General features: G+C 31.8%; 1 protein-coding gene across 3 annotated transcripts; it reads right to left on the bottom strand.

Annotated features, from left to right (window-relative positions):
• Positions 1 to 1,797: 1,797 nt before the first annotated feature.
• LOC124457661 lies at positions 1,798 to 16,018 on the bottom strand. 3 transcript variants are annotated; one of them, XM_047007874.1, is made up of 9 exons: positions 15,891 to 16,018; positions 14,033 to 14,294; positions 13,368 to 13,773; positions 10,100 to 10,488; positions 9,084 to 9,200; positions 8,470 to 8,472; positions 7,760 to 7,799; positions 4,159 to 4,288; positions 1,798 to 2,507 (listed from the first exon to the last, which is right to left on the bottom strand). In XM_047007874.1, exons 2-9 carry the CDS (start codon positions 14,283 to 14,285, stop codon positions 1,992 to 1,994), a joined length of 1,854 nt encoding a protein of 617 aa, XP_046863830.1. In that variant the 5' UTR covers positions 14,286 to 14,294; positions 15,891 to 16,018; the 3' UTR covers positions 1,798 to 1,991. The 3 variants fall into 3 exon arrangements, with proteins under 3 accessions (XP_046863830.1, XP_046863832.1, XP_046863831.1); XM_047007876.1 differs by having other exon boundaries at positions 10,121 to 10,488; XM_047007875.1 differs by lacking the exon at positions 8,470 to 8,472 and having other exon boundaries at positions 7,760 to 7,796.
• Between the last annotated feature and the right edge of the window lie 5,372 nt (positions 16,019 to 21,390).

Here is a 21,390-nt window from a genome sequence, read left to right as displayed (position 1 = left end):
CTTCGCTTTGGAAGATAACGTTGACCTCAGTCTGAATAATTCTTTATATCATGCTCAATCTCGTCAATAATTGCTATTAACACGTTGATTGCATATTTTTAATCTTTGCTTGCACAGACCGATGACAACTCGTAAACCAACCAAAATATTTCTTAGATAGTTTCATGCGCCAGTTTTACGCATAATACGTAAAATGAAACACGATTTACTGAATAATGTATTTCTAAATATAATACGCAAATCTAACCAAAGACTGCTCTCCCCAGTAGACCAATTTAGTGCCTGATGGGTGTCTCATTAACTTTGAAATATGTCATAGGCAATCGCAAAAGAGAGTGTTGACCTGATCATCGTCTTCTATTAAAATATTTTAGTAGAAAAAAGTTAGTGAACAAAGTCATTATGTTTTTGACAGCAAAATGCAATTTGGGAATTTAATGGTTTAAAGTCAAGAATAAGTTTTGAAAGTCGTGGAACTGTTGTATGGAGTTATGCAGATAATGTTATAACCATTGTCAACCATTATAATTGTTAGCATGTTCGTCATATGAATGAAGTAAAAAATCAACTTATTACGTTGCCTTTTTTCGGACAAAAGCTGCTTGTTTGATGGGGTTACAGATAATGGTTTTTTTAAGGTTGGCACAGCATTGCTCTTTAACCGTACTCGAAATGACTCCTCGCACTATATTTGTTGAAGAAATATTTTTGTGCACCCTGTTTCGTACGCGTCTTCAGCAAAATGGAGCGAGCAAATTCTACTGTTCGCCAATGGCTTGAGTGATTTCCTTTTGCAAAAATCAATCCATATTTTTCTTCTCTTCTGCTGTGCTTCTGATTTTCCATGAGGGAACTGAAAGAAATGAACATCATTCTTCTTATTATTTTAAAGTCGCTGTTGCAACCGTACACCGAGCAATACATGTTTAGAAAAAAATCTAAACTGAAATATACCTTTCTAATTATGAGCAGCATTTCATTGTGCATCAGCTTTTATAGCCAATGCATTGTGACAACAAATCCGTGCAGCGTGTTCGTGAAAGCTAACTCCCATTCCCGGAAACAGACGCAGCTATTCCGTTAACTCTAATTTTACGGATATCTTTGGTGTGTACTTGACGTTCATGTCATCAATCTAACAAGCATATTAGGTATTTTCCGTCTGATGTTATCACGAAAGACCGTAAATTTAAAGTCTTAGACACGCTCTTGGATTTTCTTTGTTACGTTCTGCAATTGCGATGCCATATCATTGTCGAATGTTTGTCACAAACTGCGCAAAAGTAAAATGCATGAGTGATCCATCCAAAACTTGTATTCATTCACAAGTTATAAAGTTAACTGAAAAGTGTACTTGTACATTGTGCACGCAAACACGCACGTAAAACATTACGGATAAACAAAACAGTACAGTCAAGAACAAAATATAGCGGCTTAAACATTGTCCTTTAACTCTTACAATTAACAGCAATTTTTGGCTGTTCTCCTGCATTTAAAAGAGTTGTTCGACATAAAAACTAAATATTTATAGCATATTTCCGAAATACAAGGAAATTGTTGCATTTCGATTAAAACCATATACATTCATTTAGTTTGCAATGAAGTTTATCTTAATCTTATTTTAATGAAGTATAACTTTTACGATTTGGTTTGGTTTTGCATTTCCATGAGGGAAATGAGACAATTAAAACGTCAAGCATTGCCTGTATAACAGTTACTAAATAACAAAAATATATCCCATAGCTCGAACTTGTTTGTCATTGCTACTGTAAGAAACTTGTAAACTTGCGTAGTGACTTTTACAGCAACATCTTGGGCTCCAAGATTTTGTTCTGTATTTTAATAATGTATAACTTTTACAGCGTTAAACGTATTGACTATAAATCGTGAATTTTCTATTTTAGTTAATTCAGTCTTTATTCATTCCAGTATTTCTAAAGAATGAACAAATTAAAAAATAAAAATATCAAGCAATGCCTTTAATGCAACAACTAAGCAATAAAAATATATCCCATTGTTCGAACATTTTTGTCATTGCTACTCCAAGAAACAAAATTACCACAGCTGTTCACGCCGCAAAAATTACAGTCATGTGATCCACCAAAGCCAATGAAAGAGTCAGGTGAAATACATTCGTTTTCATTATTTCCCAAAATGCCAAGCTTTACTTCAGCGTCTCCACCACGTAGTCCAACGACGTTAAAGCCTTCTCTATCACAATATTGTTGAAGTGAGCTATTTTCAACCAATGTCAACCATTGGCTACGGCTCAAAGTGGTCTTCCTATATTTTCCGTCTGCAATGAGCTCGTATAAGGACTCAGCTTGTATTTCAAAACTTATGAATTTTATTTTACTGTTTACTTTCATTCCAACACACATCTTCTTTATTTGAGTGCTCCAGTAAGTAGGAAGTTTTGTTTCATTTTGACCTAATCCAGTTTCACCATTTTCCGTCTTATAACTCTCCTTGTTGCTCCAAAGCGATGAATTATATTGGAACGTTTTCTAAATTTAATAAATTCTTAACATAAATGAATGAAAAATTTTTGAAAAACAGTGTTTATTTTGTGCATTAAAATAAAAATAGTATTTGAAATATATAATGTGAACATCAAAATTCCATCCATCAAAATGTAATAAATAATGATAAAATAATTCCATTTTCGCTATCTCGATCGTATTTGTAATAATGTCCATTATAATTCACGATGTAAGCAATTTTGGCGATGATTGGTCAATTATCTGCAGATAATTCTCGACATCTGTAATTATGACGTCACATCTACGGATAATACTATCTACAATTATAGACGCCATTGAAAAAGGGTTTTGAAAAATAAAATAATAGCGATGTTTACCGTAATTTCTAAACACAATAAGCGAAAGCTTTTGAGCAAGAAGAATGGGAAAAACACTAAAAAGCGAAGAAACTGCTTTTGAACATATTTACAGCATAATAAAACGCGAAGGCCTGTAATAAACAAGTTTTGTTTCAATAAAAAATTAGCAAATTTTAAAAATGTTTTGCATTTATCAGTTTTAATAATATTTCATTTTGTTAAAATGAATACTAAAACAATTATTGAATTCGTATTTCGCATGATATCAAAAATTATTCAGACCTCGGTCCTTGTTATCCGCCTCAGCTTCGCTTTGGAAGATAACGTTGACCTCAGTCTAAAAAATTCTTTATATCATGCTCAACCTCGTCCAATAATTGCTTATTATCACGTTGATTGTATATTTTTAATCTTTGCTTGCACAGACCGATGACAACTCGTAGTAAACCAACCAAAATATTTCTTGGATCGTTTCATGCAGCAGTTTTACGCATGAGACATAAAACGAAACACGATTTACTGAACAATATATTAATAAATATAATACGCAAATATAACCGAAGACTGCTCTCTTCAGTAGCCCAATTTAATGCCTGATGGGCGTCTAATTAACTTTGAAATATGTCATAGGCAATTACAAAAGAGACTGTTGACCTGATCATCGTCTTCTATTAAAATATTTCAGTAGAAAAAGTTAGTGAAAAAGTTAATATGTTTTTGACATCAAAATGCATTTAGGGAATTTAATGGTTTAAAGTCAAGAATAAGTTTTGAAAGTTGATTACTACATTCATCTTTACGTGCTTGCCGATATGATAAATACCCTAGTCGAGTCTCCATAAATTTATCTCATTTCCTTATTGTAATGTATCCATATCTATATATTTACGTTACTGTTTCATATTACTTTTATATAAACTTTGTATTATTTATGTAATTATTCACTTATACTGAAGATGGCATCATGAGATGCCAAAACATGTCTTTTCTTAAAAAACTCTTCGTCTATATTTATTGTAGTGCAGTTGTTGTATTTATTGCCTCGGATCAAGTGTCCATTAAAACCCGAGCTTGAGTGGTAACGACAAACGTGATCCAATATTAAGGACTTCTACGATTTAATGGAAATCAAGGTCAAGTAAAACATCAAATTTAAAAATAAAAAAGTAATATTTCAAAAAAATGATGCTCGTTAATGCAACGTAAATAGATTTTTATCAATCTGTTCATGCCTTCATTTATCATTAAATACAATGATATATGATTTTATACTACTACACTTGTTGAAGAAAAAATTTAAACATTTTTAGTTGTACCTTATTCCCATCAATTTTCATCACTAGTGTCCAACCTTCTCCAAAACAACCAGATATAATTTTTTTGCAGAATACTTTGCTGTAGCCAAGTGAGGTGTTTGTCTTTATCATGTACGCACCATCTGTTGAACTTTTACATTTGTTTAAAATAAATAAAACAATTTTGGAATCTGGATTTTTTTACTAGAATTTATTAATATAATATGTTATGACAAGCAACGTTAGCAAACATCAAGTTTTTTCAATTCTCTTTTTTTAAGAATAAAAAAGTCCCTATTGAGTATAATGATGGAGAGTTATGTATTATCTATTTAATAAATATGAAAAACATTTAGAATTTATTATGTTACTAAAATATAATGAACTGAACGTTTTAGATGATGTGTTTCCATAAAAGAAATATTTCAAAAAATGCAACTGATTTAAGAAATTTTTTTATCAAAAAGTAACATAAAATTAGAACTGATTGAGAACAGGTGGAGCGGATCTGTCGGAAACTGAAAAGGACTTCATCATTGTTAGTGGCATGCACAAAAATATCAGTAACGACGTCAAGAGTTGGGAGTTATAGTGGAGAGAAAATAAGAGAAGTGAGTTGGTTGTGAAAAGTATGTGACCGAGACAGAGTCCATTGTACAATACAGTAACGAACGTACATGTTATTTAGAGTATTTTACTAGTTAATACAACTTTGTAAACTTTGTTTTCGCGTGTTTACTTTAATCGATTGTGACTTATCGAGGACTACGAATTTGGAGGTATGATTCTCAACAGATCCATGATTTTTCAAACATCAGTCAAATATCACCGAAGGTGGGAAATTTTGAATTTCAAAGTCTCAGAAATGCCATTTTTATCGTTTTAGAGCAATAGAAATTTTTGGTGGAGTTCGTTTTTGCGTAAAAATAACACATTTCGCTAATGTTTTTTAAAAAAAAACTTTGGAGTTTACAAGAGTTGGATGTTATGCTAAATGTTAAGACTTATTAGCAACATAAAATTAAATTTACAATAATGGTAATCCAAAACAGTTAAGTTTTTTACGAAGTTGTCTTGTATAGACCCCCCTAGAGACTATAAATCACATCTCTATGTAATGCTTTAAGTTGGAAATGATGAATGGGACAGTTCATATTTTTTGACTATCGTCATAAAAATCATTTGCGAGAGATCCGCTTTTATCTCAATTGGCTATCAGTTGAAGTTGGTAAAGCCAATGACAATAAGACAAAAAGTTAGACGAACTATTTACAGAATAGCAATTGCACTTCCTTATCGGTTGGGCCACCCTGTTTATCGGCCGAGATTATTCAAGATGGACCAGTGATTAGGAAATTGACTAATAAAAAGGCTTACTTAGCGTTCTTGAACCCCATTATCGGTCAAACCAGTCGAGCCAACACGCTTATCAGTCAGTCATTTAATATATTTCCAGATAGGTTAATTTCAAATGATCTGTTTGCCAAGGTGATATTTATATACGTTTTCAGATATAAAACAAAATTTTGACAATGAAATTCGAGCTAGTTTAAATCAGGAATTTAATGATTACAAAAAATTTGAAAATTTAGCAATCTTACATGTAATTGTTTTAACTTACTTGTTTATTGTATTTCTATGAGCTATTGCATAACGCATGTTCTATGAGTTATTCAAGTGAGATATGCGCATACAGATCATGTGTTCAGTGTTTAACTTTACAAGTGATGCCAACATAAGAAAAAAACCCATAGGTTGAGAAAACAAACCTAATTGGTCTCTCAGGCATTAATGGGAGTGGGTGAATCCTTATAGTTTCCTTTTCTAATAGCTAAAAGAATGACAATCAAAATTCAAATTTCAGGTAAGCCTCGTTTAATTCTTAAATTTCTATTTTGTCATTGGACTACGTCACTAAGGAGTCACGTTAGATATTGAAAATATTGGGATTATGAGCGTACGCAATAGTTAAAACCTATAAAAGAAACAATTATTCTGGAGAAAACCACTCTCAATTAATAATAATAACACGATCTTTTGCTACATTTGGTATTGTGCACAAGACTGTAAAACGCTTGCCCAAAATTCTCTTTATTGTGCAGGGAATTATGTATTTATCCATAAAGCCTGTTGTGGGATTCTTGTAATATCGGCATTGTTCCATATTGTTGCAGACGATGAGGCAGCTCTGGTGCTGTGTCCCGTGAAATGAGTAATTCCAGCCATTTTCAACATTTTTCAAGCCACCTTGATAGAGTGTCAGATGTTACGATTTTATGCGGCTTTTGGTAACTAGTATAATCAACAATAGTTTATTTTTACTGTCTTGTATGTCCCTTGCTCTTACCAAATAATTTTTAATATCTTGAAGGGACAAGAGGTAACGTTGTCGGTGAAGGATTTTATCACTAAATGGCACTGACTACTGCCAGGTCTTGATGTTCTGAGTAATTTTGTGAATTAAAAGATGCACTCGTCACCTACCAGTTACAAATGCTCAATAGACAGTGCTTTCAACGTTTGCCATCTATGCTCAGAGATAAAAGAAAAAAGCATAGTTAGTTTTAATTTTATTTTTTTACAGTAAACCTTCCTGCATTTTGATAGGACTCCCACATATTGCTTTCTGGGACATTCAGTTTCTTCGAATTTGCCGGTCTTGCGTATTTTTTCATATTTTCTTCGATTTTTGTGTGGGTTAGTTTAGCAGACTAACGTTTGTTTCTAATGTCAAGTTGCTGATTTATAATTGGACCTATGTACTTATCTTAATGGAAATCTTTCGAATCTTCAGTTAGCATAGCGTCCTATTCTTTTCGAGCAGTTTTGACACTTTTTTCAACCTCTATGTTGGTGTTGGCCAGGGTGTCATTTCGTCCTAAACATCAGATTTTTTTAAGCTTTTCGGTCGTTTCTTCATCGGTTCATCCGTTTCCATGTGTTTTACATGCACCACCATAGTATATTGATTACTTCACATATTTCATGGATTTTCCATTGCTCAATAAAACTAAATTTAAATTTTGAAGAACTTTTGTATCTGTTTCTCGTTGATTGGATATTTATCGATTATCATTCAATACGTCAAATTCTTTGAGATCATACTGTAAAATTTCTTCCATATCAGATTTTCTCGCCATGTATAAGATTTTGCTATCGTTACTAATGAACTAGCGTGGGAAAATAAACACTAGATTTGCACAAGCATATCTCACGTAACTCCTTAGTGATTTAGTCCAATGACAAAATAGAATTGTAAGCATTAAATTTGATGACTAATTTTTGATCTGTAAACATCAGTCGCGTGACTTTTTTTATTTAGTCTAGATCCGCCCCAGATAAAGACTATTTCAATAGTTCATTATGTTTTTAGTTAAATAATTATTTGCTTTAATGAGAAAATAAAAACCAATAAAATCAATGTCTATCGAGTCATTTGTCTAAAGCTAGTTACACAAAGCCTAACTATGTTTTTTTGTCTTATGTTTACCAACCGCGAAAAAATAAGCGTGAGCGTGGAAATGAGTTCAATGAGCGTGAAATAATAACAAGGTACACAAAATTTTTTTAACCATATAATGAACACGAATTCGTAATAAATTATGAGTTAGGCATACTATACCTGTTATCTTTTTGTGCTTCTTTACATGATGAAAAAGCTGAAAAATAAACGTAAAGAAGCTTTAGATAAGCATAAGTCAAATGTGGGACGACCTTAAACAACATTTAATATATGGGAGGTATTAAGACCTTGTTAATGGAGCATAATATATAAAATGTAGCTAACTTTAATTTCCTACATTTCTTTTTATTGAAGCGTTATTGAATTTACTAAAGAGCGCTTTGAATTAAAAAATCAACCAACCATCAATGCTGGTGAGCAACCAAATTATGTAAAAACTAGCTGACGAAAGAGTCTAACAAATAAAATGCAAATAAGAGAAAACAGCAGAACTGATTGCAAACATTGATTTGAGGAAATAGAGACAGTAAACAAAGAGAACTAAAGCGATCTAGCAACTTGAATTTAATTGCATGAGGTCAATATTGAGAAAAGTAAATAAAATAACACCGTGGTCAATCTGATAATGGAAGAAAGATGAAACATAGAAATACATGCCATTACTAAGTAACATGAATCGATTATCTACATTTCCAGCTAGACACAAAAGAAAAATTATAGAGAAGAAAAGAATAAATAATAAGAAGCAAGACTTATCAAAAAGACCGAGATATAAAAGTACTAGTAGTTTGGATTTACAGAATTCCTAGTTCAAGAAACCAACCCATAATAAAGTCAAAATTATTTAATATAGTGTATCTAGGTTAGCAGGGCTATAGCTATGTTGCTAACTGCAGGAGGAGTGTTAACCCTAACCCTAACCCTAAACCTACCCCCTCCCTTATGTAGAGAAAATCAAAATGTGTTGATGTTAACATATGCTAAAGTAGATGGTTTGAACCGGGAGTATCGTTACAAGTTTGTAAATGTTGATCGTCCAGTCAAAATGACTCTGAAGATGACTACCGCTAAGGTTGTCGAAACGTCAGTCAACAACAACAAAAACAGTCCTTCTCAGGACTATACCAACCTGGACGATCTACATTTACAAATATTTAACATATGCTATTATCATTTAGAGAACCATATACTTCCAATTTAGTGTGCTGATGGAGTTTTAAGTGTATTGAAGCTTTTCATAAATTTAGTACTGATTTCCTGCTTGATTGTATTGATAATGATGAGCTTGTATGTGTGGCTGTGAGCCTTTTTTTTGTGGTTTCATGTAAATTGTAGATGCAGAAAATTCCTTGCACAATAGCAACTGCACAGAGAACTCTTCAGATTTCTCAACAAAGAACAAAGTTTTAAAACTGCACAGAGATGCTCTTTATTCATGATCCGTGATTAAAAGATCTCGATAAAGACACTAATACATTCATACCTTGGCACGAGTTACATTCTCCTGAAAATCCTTCCATACACGTGCAATTCAATGTTCCATTAATTTTACGATAGTATGTGTAGGGTCCACATGAAGGAAAGCGAAAAGTTTTTGTCGCTATATAGATTAATAAAATCAAAATTAAAATCAACCAGTGATTTTAAACGAAACATATTCTTCCTCAAAGAACACAATTTGTCACTCAGTATCCACTATGACGTGCCCAGCTAGCAAGTTTGCTATGTAGTGGTGGTACCTTTGGTGTTCACGAATATCGTAAAAACAAAACAATTAAATAAATGTTGAAAATTCACAGAGTATGAACAAATTTGCTGGCTGTTTGGACACTATAAAGGATGTATCTAAGAAGTTAGATAATTGAAAAATGTTAGAAAATTATCAATTCATCAATAGTTCTCGCAAAATGTGTCAAAACTCGTTTATTTTGGCATTGCCTTGTGTTGTTTATTTAAATGTAAAATGAATTAAAAATTAATTTCGAAAACCATGAGAGTACTTCGTAATTGCTTTAATTTGAACTGCATGCACAAAGAAAATGAAAAGTTTCAAATCTAGTTTAATCCAAAGATGTAAAAGTTTGAACTCTGTTTTGCAATGTACTAAAATTTTAGAAAATTTGATAAATATTAAGCTCACAGCACAACATGCTCAAATTGGACGTTTTGTCTTTCAATCTTTTTTCATGAAATTTTTTCTTATTTAGGACTGATTACAAGCCAGTTTGATTGTTGAAATCATGTAAGAAACAATAAAGAATTAAATTTAACACCCAAGAAGATTGGCAAGAATAGACAAACGGCAAAAACGTCTAAATTAGACATTTTGCACTTTGAACTTAATGTTTATCAAATTTTCTATAATTTTGGAGGAAGAACAACCGTTTACTTAGGCAATGTAACTTTGAACTTTTTAACGTCTTTCTATTTTATGTACATTAGCGTGGAAGTTTTTGCAAGTCTTACATTATTATGTCAAATAAGTAAATATTTCACTACCGTTTAAGTCAGGAGTGATACCGTGTATAGCTACAGCCAAATCAAGATAACCGTTGTTTACAGGAAGAAAAAATTTACGCCTCGTACGTTGATCTGTAGTGTTATGGACACTAACGACACTTCCTCCGACATTAGTCATGATATAAATGAAATCCCCAAATATTGCCATGGGACCTCCTGAAGTTCCAAAATCAATTACATTATGGGAGTAGTAATCACAAGAAAAAACATTTCCGTTTGAAACTCGCCAATAAATTTTCTCTTTGACCATGTCAAGCGTTAGATCATGTGCTATTGACCGAATTGAAACTGAAAAAATATGATGTTTATTTGCAGTCATGCTCCATAACCATAAGAAAACTTCTGTACTTTCTGCCAAGAATAGATACCTTAATAAAAATATTTGTTTTGTACGTTAGTTTTCTCTATACGTACTGAAATATATAAACAATAAAAAGGCTAATATATGCAAGAAAGGAAAGATAGTATGTTTTTTTTAACTTAGACAAAGATGTTGTCAAAGTATTCAGAACTACCTTCATATATAGACGGTTTAATGTAACATATTCATAAGATTTGATAATATAGCAACATAAAGCTATTGTAACTAAAAGGAAAAGCTCATCTTTATCATTTGAAATCTCTCTTTTAAAAACCGAACTAAAATATATGAAGTAGTTAAACATTGCATGTGATTCAGAGCATAATTATTGTAATATGTTATTTTTATTCACATAACTTCTAAAATGATTGGTATTGTTTAAGATTATTGTAGGAACGAGTAATGCTGTAATTTGGAGTGGCCGCTGAATGAATTGTATTGGTAATTGATAATGCAGAAAATTAGCTGATGCGTGGAAATTTTGTTCGAATTGAAAATTTGGTGTTGGTAAATAATATGCACTATTTAATGTAGATATAAATAAAGAAAGCTTTGTCATTTCAATTTTAAGCTTTCTTAATTTTTCAGTTTCATCTTGCATGAAAAGTAGCAGCTCTTTGGATGGATCATCGTCTACAAATGTCTTTAAAAGAGCTATAGCTTCACAAAAATTGTCTTTTGTTGATACTTTTTTTCAGTTTGTTTGGACAAACGATTTTTTAAAACTATCTTAACCTTCTCTTTTAATTGTCAAATTTTTTGATTATTTTTCTGAAAAATCAGAAAAAGATTGACACTGGAGCTAGCACTATTGGTACTATTTGAAAATGATGATTCTATTCCAAGGTCATCTTCGTGTTTTTAACAACTTTGGATTAGAAAAGCTGCAAAAACTGCTTGAACACTATGGCCTTTACTTTATCAAAAATATTTGATGCAACTGGCAGTTTTGATTATCGTCGGAGCATATTTGTATTCTCCAATACATTTCTTAAATATATTACGCATTTGACTAACAGCAAAGTCCATTTCTTCTTGTCGTTCATTGCACCTTGCCCCGAACTCTTTAAAAACTTTCTCGTATATATTACCGTTCTTTTGGCTTTTTGTGTTCTTGAAAATTAATTTTTTCTTGTAATATGATAAAAATTAATGCCAAACATAAAGTTTTAAATGGAGCCATAGAAATAGACCAAAAGTTGTAAAATTGAATTTATACTGACGTTTCGTCCTTACTCAAGACATATTCAGGCAAGTAATAAATTATAATGACATGTTAAGACAAGATATTGTATTTACAAAAGGTGTTAAACTACGAGTAAAGGAGGCGTTGTCAAAAGTATTACATGATAAAGAATTTGGGAAGTAAAATATAGTGAAGTTAAGAGAGGTTAAGTGGAATGGAACCTCCTTGCACGAAGAGTGAAGGCTTGTATTTATTGATTAGAAGGCTCTCATCAATGAAGAGTTCATAGGAATTGTTAGAAGAGGAAATTATTTTAAACTCGTAAATTATTTATAATATATTCTGAAAGTTATCGCTCAACAAGGCTTTTCAGCCAATTTCTTTATAATCACATGATTATTATCTTCAGACTCATCATCAGTGGAGCAACTACCTACCTAACGTTTTCCTAAGCTACACAAAGAAAGAATGCATGCACTAAAGGTAGTGGAATGATTTTCCATTCAGGTGATTTGATTGGTTGTGTGATTGGATTTATTAAAGGGAAGTGTGCAGCCACTTAATTTGCAGCTCTCGACTTTTCAATATACTCTGCCATTCAATGCAATTTAAAAGAAAGCTTGAAAAAACTATAAACTTGATATAATGATGATGTTTTTTTAAATTGTCACATTTTTTGAAAACTAACTACGTCGGAATGTGTGTAGTTCTTTTTATCTTCATTACAAAACGAAAAGTTGATTTTTTTTACGTTCACCACATTCGTGAATATTTTAAAACTTTATTGTCATTCCGTATTGATATTGTTGCACATCTCTTACACTGCCTCAAAAAAGTATACAAAAAAGCACAGCATAGCAACCAACAATGCTCCCAATTTGTTGAAATCTTATTTGTAGGGCATATCTTATTAAGCATATGATTACCATGGAGGCGTCAAGCAAATTGCTTTTTCTGACAAAGAAAAAAGCTCTTAGGTGGCTAGCGAAGCCAGTAATGGAATTAAATGTACAACACTAAGTTGCACAGTGAAGTTGTACTACTTTTTTATAGGTTGGGGAAAGCCAAGCTCTGTGAGTGTTTGACTAAAGTTTTATGTGCAAAGTAATTATTTAATATTTTTTTCAGTTTCTACCGCTCTGTTTCATTTCATTTAATGACTTCATCATATATAAACATTGATCCCTCGTTGTTACCTTTTTTTCTCAAAGCTCTTTCCTTCCTTAACATAAATATCACTGTCGATTTTTGCAATTTCATGATCTGCATGTTATTTTCTACTGCATGTGTGCTGAATGATCACACGAAATGTGTTTAACATTGCAGTTGGTTTGAAATGCCATATAGTAACGCAATAAAATTTTTCTTGCCAAATCTCTCCGAAAGACGTTGATTTTAATAAAAATCTGTCGAAATATATGAGGTTTGTTTCTTTATAGCCAACAAAATACTTAATATTCGCTCCCTCGGGAAAAAGCGAGTTTTGTTTTTCCTCGAAAATAGATATGTTTTTTCTATTATTAAACCTTTAAATAACAAACCATAATACGGACTTCTAAAATTCAACTTTTCTATTAAATTAAAACACCGTCTCTAAAAATAAAAACTCTTACCTTACTGAAGAAAAGCCTCCAATAGACTGACATAGTTTCGTAATTTTGCGTTAACAAGTTAATAAAAAAAATTCAATATCGCCTTACCCATGTTTTGAGTCAAATGCAATGCTGGAAAATTGTAAGCCTGGTTGAAGCCTCATAACACTTGTAATTTTCTTTTTCAAACAAATTTGGTAGATAATGTTTGTGGAGTCAATGTAAAAGATACGACGACCAATCCAGTCAACTGTAATATCACGAGCAGAAACATTTTTCGCAAAAATTTCGTTTCTAGTCAAGTCAAAATTTCCTCGTTTGATGTCTTTGTCATCAATGTAGTAAAGCACATTCTCAACTACATCAATTTCGATGTCATTATATCTTGATGCATGGTCAAATTTATTCTTACTGGATCCATTAATAGAGCTGACATGAATATCTCCAGTAATAGAATCGACAGTGTATACTTTATCAAAGCTCATAATAATCAAATATGGCTTTGGATAAAATTCTAAATAAATAATAAAAAAAACTATAAATAACAACGATGCGAGTGGATTAAAAAAATGCAAATTTTTATTGACTTTACGATCATAATATTTGGTAAAAGACCAGAATCAGTATTTTTAGAAAGAATTTTTCACTGTAGAAATATTACTAATAACTGAAATTAGATTGACTGCATAACTTCTACCTATTATTGTTGCATATTTTTATTTTAGTGCTATGAACAAGAATCTATGAAAATTTATCAAATCTAAAGTTTATACCTTCGTAAAAACACATTTCTGTTTGCATTTGCATCATTTCTTTGTTGTATTGTTTTACTTCCTTGCATGCAGTTGTGTTATCGTCATTGCCATCTTTATCAACGCAGGTTTCCATCCATTCTTCCACGTTATCCTTTAGTGTCTCTAAGCTTTTCTTGCAGATTGATATGTCGTCATTTCCATTTACTATTTGCCCACAAATAGACAGGATTATAAGAGACCAAAGAAACGCTTTTGTTGAGCTTGATATCATCTTTATTTTCTATTTGTTAGAAGGTGAACGATTATTAATTTCTTTAAAGCTTTCGTAATAAAATTTCTACTTTATTTATGAAAGGCTTATCATCAATATAATCATATATTCATTTTGTTCTTAGCCTTTTTTGTGATGTATAAATCAAGTATTGATTTCTACAATTACGTAACATTTTAACTTCTTTCTCCAAAAAGTATTTTCACGTTTACTTTCAGAAAATTGATGATGATTGAATATTGTTGCAATAGATTAGACAAATTGTTCGTTACAATGACTAATTTTACAACAATTCATATAAGTAGAGTTCACCCGCGTATAACTTGTTTTGCATAAATAGATGTAAGGTTTCTAGGCAACGAAAGCATAGAGTGAAATAATACATTTCAATGTCCATTATAATTAAATGACGCAAAATATGAAATTCACCAAGGCAGTTTAGAAACAATTTAAAATGGGTTGATTTCAAACTTGCTCATGTGAACTTAGTTTACCAGATGAATGGGAAAGACATATTGCTTAACTAAGCCAGCAAAGTTGAGTGCAAAATAGTCTGTTGCGCAGTGTTTAACAGAATCACGAGGCCGCTATGCAATACATGATATTCTGCTTTACAACATCTGTCAGTCGTAGAGAGAAGTTTGACTCTCAAAATTACATAATTTCTGAATTGAATGAAATTTATGAGCATTTTGATAGAACTGCTAAAATAAAAAAAGTCAAAAAAGCTAAATAGAGGAATGCAACTTTGCAGTTTTAAAAAAATTCTTACTTCTTCAAATATTTGTTTCAGACAATTAAAAGGCATTTGCCATCTGTCAGAAGTATTCTTGCAATATTGAATAATCGTAGCAGAAGTAACAAGAGACGAGAAATGTATCATTTGTGAATGTATCATTTATTTTCAATGCGATTGCTTTTAGAATTTGTGAAGCTCCTTATCATAGCAGACGTAGAGTAGCAGTCAAACAATGCAGGTTGCTAAGATAGAAGTAATGTTGATGAAATTGAAGGAATCTTATTGGTGGGCAAATAATTAGTTATGCTACTAGCAACTGTTGCTACCATACAAGAAAAGTTTTAATTAAAACAGTGGATTTCAGTAAATGGACATCTGTTTTTACATTTGTAGTTCACCCATTTCATCTAAACTCTCCGAAATTATGTAATGCTACACACATTACGTGTGTCCGCCTAAAAGTTTGTCAATCTTGAGTACTTTAACGCAGACCGTATGGCGTAGTTATATTATGATGTATTTCACTACATATGGCCTTTAGAGGGTTAAGTACAAGTTTCGGTTAATAGAAAATATATGACACTAACAGGGACCTGTTATGACTCATATCAGAACAGTTTTTCTCTAGAAATCCCATGTCTGAAAATAGTGACATTTAAAACGGTACGAATCTTATTTTGTGAGAATAGACGAACTTAGTAGCTATCATAAGAGCAACAAGAATCCCTTTGGGAATATCGCTAATATATTTTGAACGCTTAGTTAGTCATTTTATCAGACATCAGAAACCAAACAGTTAAAAAAATTTGTTCTTTGAACAAACGTCTCTACTTATATATGGCAAAATTCGTGTAAATCAGACGTACCTTTGTCGAGAGGAGTGAAGAACTTGTTCAAATCAGAAATTTGTCAATATACCGTTAAAAGTCTTGAGAAAAATGATGCTATCTGTTTATCATAGCAGACGTAGAGTCGCAGTGTAACACTGCAGGCTGCTAAGATAGAAGGAATGTTGATGAAATTGAAGGAATCTTATTGGTGGGCAAATAATTAGTTTAGCTACTAGCAACTGTTGCTACCATACAAGAAAAAAAATTTAATTAAAAACAGTGGATTTCAGTAAATGGGCATCTGTTTTTAAATTTGTAGTTCACCCATTTGATCTAAACTCTCAGAAATTGTTTCCTCTCATTTGTATTTAGCATTTCCTATAGAATTAGCATATCTTACAAAACATAAACAGTCTGCAAGTGAAGAATGTCGAGTCACGATAAAACTTTTACATACATTAATTATTCATAATGACACGAGCACTACATGCGGTCGTTTCCACAAAAACTAGCTAATACATGTTTGAAAATTCAACTAACAATCTTATATTCTATAATAATAAAGTACGCTTTATCAAATGTCTCCAACTAATGATACATGAACCAGCCGACATGTATGCCATATTCGAGCATGTTTTATTTCAATTCTATATTTTGTGAAGTTTATTTGTGTAAGGTGTTTTAATGAAGATGTTAAACATTTATGTGCATGTGTATATTGTACGAGACTTGTTAATTGCAAACTTTAGGTAGTTTCACTTCTTTCCTGGGCACGTGCTGCTTTTTAGCCATGGCCGTTTTAATGAAATATTGGGGCTAAATTGGTTATTCTGTCTAGAGCTGAATTTCACACAAAAGGGGAAAAATAGCTCGCTATGGGGCTAAATTGGTCCTATAACCGGGGGCTGTCTCATCTACGTTTTGGGGGTAAAATTATCAAAATAAACGTGCCGAATTTGTTCACTCTTAAAAGGGCAAAAATTGGCTCTAAAGTGTGGGGCAGTTCTGGGGTCAATATTTTGGCTCCATATTGGGGGCTAAAATAGCCTTTTTCCTTTTACTGTGTTGAAATGTTCTGGAAAACTAAATTATCAATAAACGCAAAGACGAGGTAGCTACGCAAAATGTATAATACCATTCATACCAACAAGATAGCTCAACAAAATTAAAATTATTAACAGCAACTTTTGCAATAAGTTAAAAAAATCCATAAACATCCTCTCTGTAATTGTCAGCGTTCCAACTTTGAAACGTGGTCAATGAAGTTTTGTCATTTTGTAAACTTTTGATCCGGATAAACAATTTATTTGATAAGGGGGGTGAGAAGCAAGTAAAAGTTGGGTGACTTAAGATTTTAGGGAAGTCTTTAATTGAAAAGGGATTTTCAGAGTAATTTATCTCGAAGTCCCTAATTTTGATTAATTTTGTCACATCTCAGTAATCAGAGAAACTTCAAAATTGATGGTGTTCATACTTGACAGTTCATCATGCAAAGTTTTGTCATTTTGTGAACTTTTGACGCAAACAAATATTTTATATTGTCTATCTTACTACAAGTTTAACAGTTATAGAGCAGAAAAAATCACATGTACTATCACGTGAAGAAGTAAGCTTTTCACTCCAAGTAGGCGCAATGTCTAAAGACATACCTAGCAAAACGTTTTCATGTCATCATCTGTGATAAGAATAATATAAAAAGATAGATGACTATGTGAATGAGAAAAAAAGCCATGTTAGATAAAATTAAAATTGTTGCATATAATTATATGCAAAACTGAAATTCTGTGACATGTCATAATTTAGATTCATTTTCTTGACTTTTAGCCCTGCCGTACCAATGATATTTAAAAGACTAATGAAATTAATTGTTGGTGATAATGCAAGAAAGGTCAGTATTTTGAAATGATAAATTATCCAATGTGTTATTGGAAAAATCCCACGAAAATTAACAGATGCATCAATATAAAACATATGAAGTGCGAATTCCACCATGAAAACGACATTTAGGTTTTTTATGACAAATATAACAAAATTCTAGACATAAGAACAAACAATGACACTATGATGGGTAAAATTCAAAATAGCGTTCGGACTTAAAACTTGAAACTCTATTCATTAAATCTGATTTATGTAGTTTTCGTTTCAGGATGCTTTATATTTTATTGCTTGGCGCAGGCAAACAAAGAAGTCAGTCTTTTGAAGCCTTGCGAGAAGAAATTACTACTTGATAATATTGTCACTACATAGAAAAGCAAAGGTTATCTACAGTCAAATAATCTTAGCAGCGAAGAAAGTCATGTGAAAAAGAATGCTATTACCGATTATTCATTGAACAGTATAGAGTATGTTTGATGTACACAATGTTTGGTGGTAAGTACAATTTACGAGTTACTTGCACAATTAGTAGTAGCTGATTTATAACCATGAGAAATAACCTTTTTCTACTGTTTCAAAGATCTTCTTTCTAACGTTGTAATATGAACTAACTATTATACCAATTCGATCGGTTTAAAGAATGCTATCATCCATAGACATGTGACATACATTCAAAGCACAAGCTTACCATTAAGGTTTGCTATCAATTGCTGTGTCGTGTTAACAAATTGTGAGCACATTTTATGCTGTGTCATATTGATAAATTACATGGATCAATAAGTGTCATGTCAGAAAAAGAAGATGAGCATCAATGAAATTAATTATCCGTGTCTTCTTCACAAATCCACTTCTTGCTCATATTTGTACGCATCACGTACCTAATTTGCAATGGCGAATGCATATTTGCATGTTTTCGTGAAATTCCACGCACAAAACACGAGTGTATTTTACGTACAGTGAACAGTGGACATTGAAAATAAATCAGGATTTAAATGTGAACTGTAATAATGGAATAAGCTCTGTGGATATTTGATTAAAACTTAGAGAATTTATACATCAAACCTGGGATGTTGAGAGGGAAGTAATAGTGATGTGGCCAAATGATTTGGGAAATTTCGAAAAGATTCTTTAGTTTTTAATTCATAAATTACGATTATAATTTTGGGCGTATCTACAGACAGTGTTAACCAGTTAGCACAGTGAGAGTTGTTCAAAAACGTTATACCATATCTATTATTAAACATTCATGAAAGTACATCATTCACATCAATCATTCAACATAAAAGAACTTGAATCACAATTTTATCAGTAAACATTCTTGAAAGAACGCAAATTTATCATGACTTATTAGATAAATACAAAATTAGTGTAAAGTATAACTAGTGACGACAATTTAAGTATTTGGTAAAAGATTTTCAAATTTCTCCTTTTATGTAAGAATTCAACAAGAACAATTGCAATCTAATTCAACTAGATTTCAACATTTACCATTGGCGGAAGAACATTGATAATTTGGCGAGGGCTATATTCATATATTCATATGTTATAATCGGTAAACACAATATATTTCATTAGAAACTATTAAAGTACAACATGAATATATAAATAGTTCCATCCTCCCCCCACGAATTATTAATGTTCCGTCTCCCTTGATTAAAATAACAAATGAGAGAGATGATGTTTACAGTGGATTTAGCCTTGAACTCAATAAACTGAACTGACGCATTTAACAATAGTTCATTAAATATTCTTAACCTTTGTAATTTCCTTGTACAAACTATAAAAGATGTACTATTGAAATGCTAAAAATAAAAATCAAACTGTTGCCTAATGAATACAACAATAAATGAGAAGAATTTAACTTGTCGTTTTTACGATTTAACTCAGTCTGAGAACTTATGTGTTTGAAAATAGAGCAATATATACGTCCTGTACAATTGACAGCACACATAGAAACTGACCAATCAGAAGACGCACGTGTTTGTCCATTTTTGGGGCATATTTCGAAGCTAACTCAAAGAACACGTGACCTGCCGTTTGAATCTACCTGGCCATCATTTAATACGTACTTGAAGAATAGTTATAGTAGAAATACAAATCACGCTTCTGTGACATATTTGTTGGAGTTCTCTGTAAGCATGCAAATTCAGGTAAATGTATTTTTGATGCTCATTTTGACAGAGTTCTTTTTATTCCATTAAAGTTCAAAATGTTTACGCTGATTTCTAATGTGCTGTGTGAGGTCTAAATATTTGTTGCCATAAAGTTTACTTTTTAGAAACTAATGTTTGTTCTATGCTTGATTATAGACTTGAAAGTTATTTTGTTGTGCGGCAAATGATCACCAAATACTATGGAGAAACAAAGATTAAATGTTGTTAGTTTATGAATGTGGACTCGTACGTATATCTAAAGAAAGTATTTATTGTTCACGGTGGACATCCATGTGATTTTTCGAAGTGGAGCTACACGTATGATGTTCATTTTAAGTTTCCATTTACGTTCGTCATTTTTGTCTGTAAAATATTGAGCAAATCGTGAAGTAACATTTACTTAAATTATCTTATTTAGAATTCTTCTGAACAATGATGAAGTGTAAACAAAAGATGTTATTCTTAAGCAACGTTTTCATCAGATCAACAAAAATGTCACTAGACAATTCACTGTTTCCTTAAAGTATGACTATTTTAAAACTTTTTCTAGGCATTTTATCAACATTACAATTCCACTTTGATGAATCAATCACAAAGACGACAAATGGTGAGAACAATACCCTTAAAACTTTTCACAACAATAGCAGAATATACTCACCCAAATTCTTATAATCATTCTCAGTTCGTAAATAAACTAAATATGTAATTTCACATATTTATATTTCACATATTAATTTCACATATTTGTATTTGCAGCTGAATAAAACTACGTTATCATCGAATGTCTAAATTTTAAAATTAATTGAATTAAAGTTGCGGAATAAAAACATGGAATTTTCTTGAGAAAAGCTAGAAGTCCTAATTTAGTGCCTAGAGTTACCGTCCATATTTCCAATATATATGCGAAATGCCATGCCCAGTAAAAAAAAAGGAGAATCGTTTGTTTCTATGCATGTCGTCGTCAACATGAATCTTGGAATGTTTGTCAAGAAGCATGAAATTCGATACGATGGTTGTACCTTAAACGTTATGAATTTTTTTTAAATGAAGAATTTTGGCGGTGGTTGTACCTACGGGCAGAGCATCTTATAACTTATCGTTACACTTGGTTATGGATTCGTCATTCATCGTCGTTTGTCGTTAAACGCTGAGAGGAAATCATCGAAAACTGTGAGTGTAAATATGTTTTTATATTACGTATATTTTGGACTGATAACAGGCCAGATTTCAATTGCAGTATACTTCTGTAAAGCTATTTTTAAGTCCACTTGTGGGAATGAATATACTTTCATAAGTTTTCGAAATTTCTCCCATTGAGTTGAAAAATAATCTTTAACTAGTTATAGTATATAAAGTTAGCTGTGATTTCTACTTGGGTTAGTGGGTACAAATGGTGCCTTAGTGTTGAGGATGCAAATAGCCCACTGAAGTAGAAGCGTGCAGTCGTTACAGTAGGCCAATTTCAACGGCTTTCTACATGGACTATTAAGGTTCCCCTGGGATCGCCT

The sequence above is a fragment of the Xenia sp. Carnegie-2017 genome, unplaced genomic scaffold (assembly GCF_021976095.1).
Source record: "Xenia sp. Carnegie-2017 unplaced genomic scaffold, XeniaSp_v1 HiC_scaffold_6, whole genome shotgun sequence".
Classification (NCBI taxonomy): Eukaryota; Metazoa; Cnidaria; class Anthozoa; order Malacalcyonacea; family Xeniidae; genus Xenia; species Xenia sp. Carnegie-2017.
The sequence above is the reverse complement of the archived record's forward strand: the minus strand, read 5'-3'. Positions and strand labels throughout refer to the sequence as shown.

What these genes read in the sequence shown, in the direction of transcription:
- LOC124457661 (XM_047007874.1), bottom strand. Translation starts at nt 14,285, where the DNA reads ATGATATCAAGCTCAACAAAAGCGTTTCTTTGGTCTCTTATAATCCTG. An exon ending in AGAAATGTGTTTTTACGAAG is followed by an intron (nt 13,774 to 14,032) that starts GTATAAACTTTA and finishes TTATTTATTTAG; the next exon opens with AATTTTATCCAAAGCCATAT. An exon ending in TGAAAATTGATGGGAATAAG is followed by an intron (nt 2,508 to 4,158) that starts GTACAACTAAAA and finishes TATTAAATTTAG; the next exon opens with AAAACGTTCCAATATAATTC.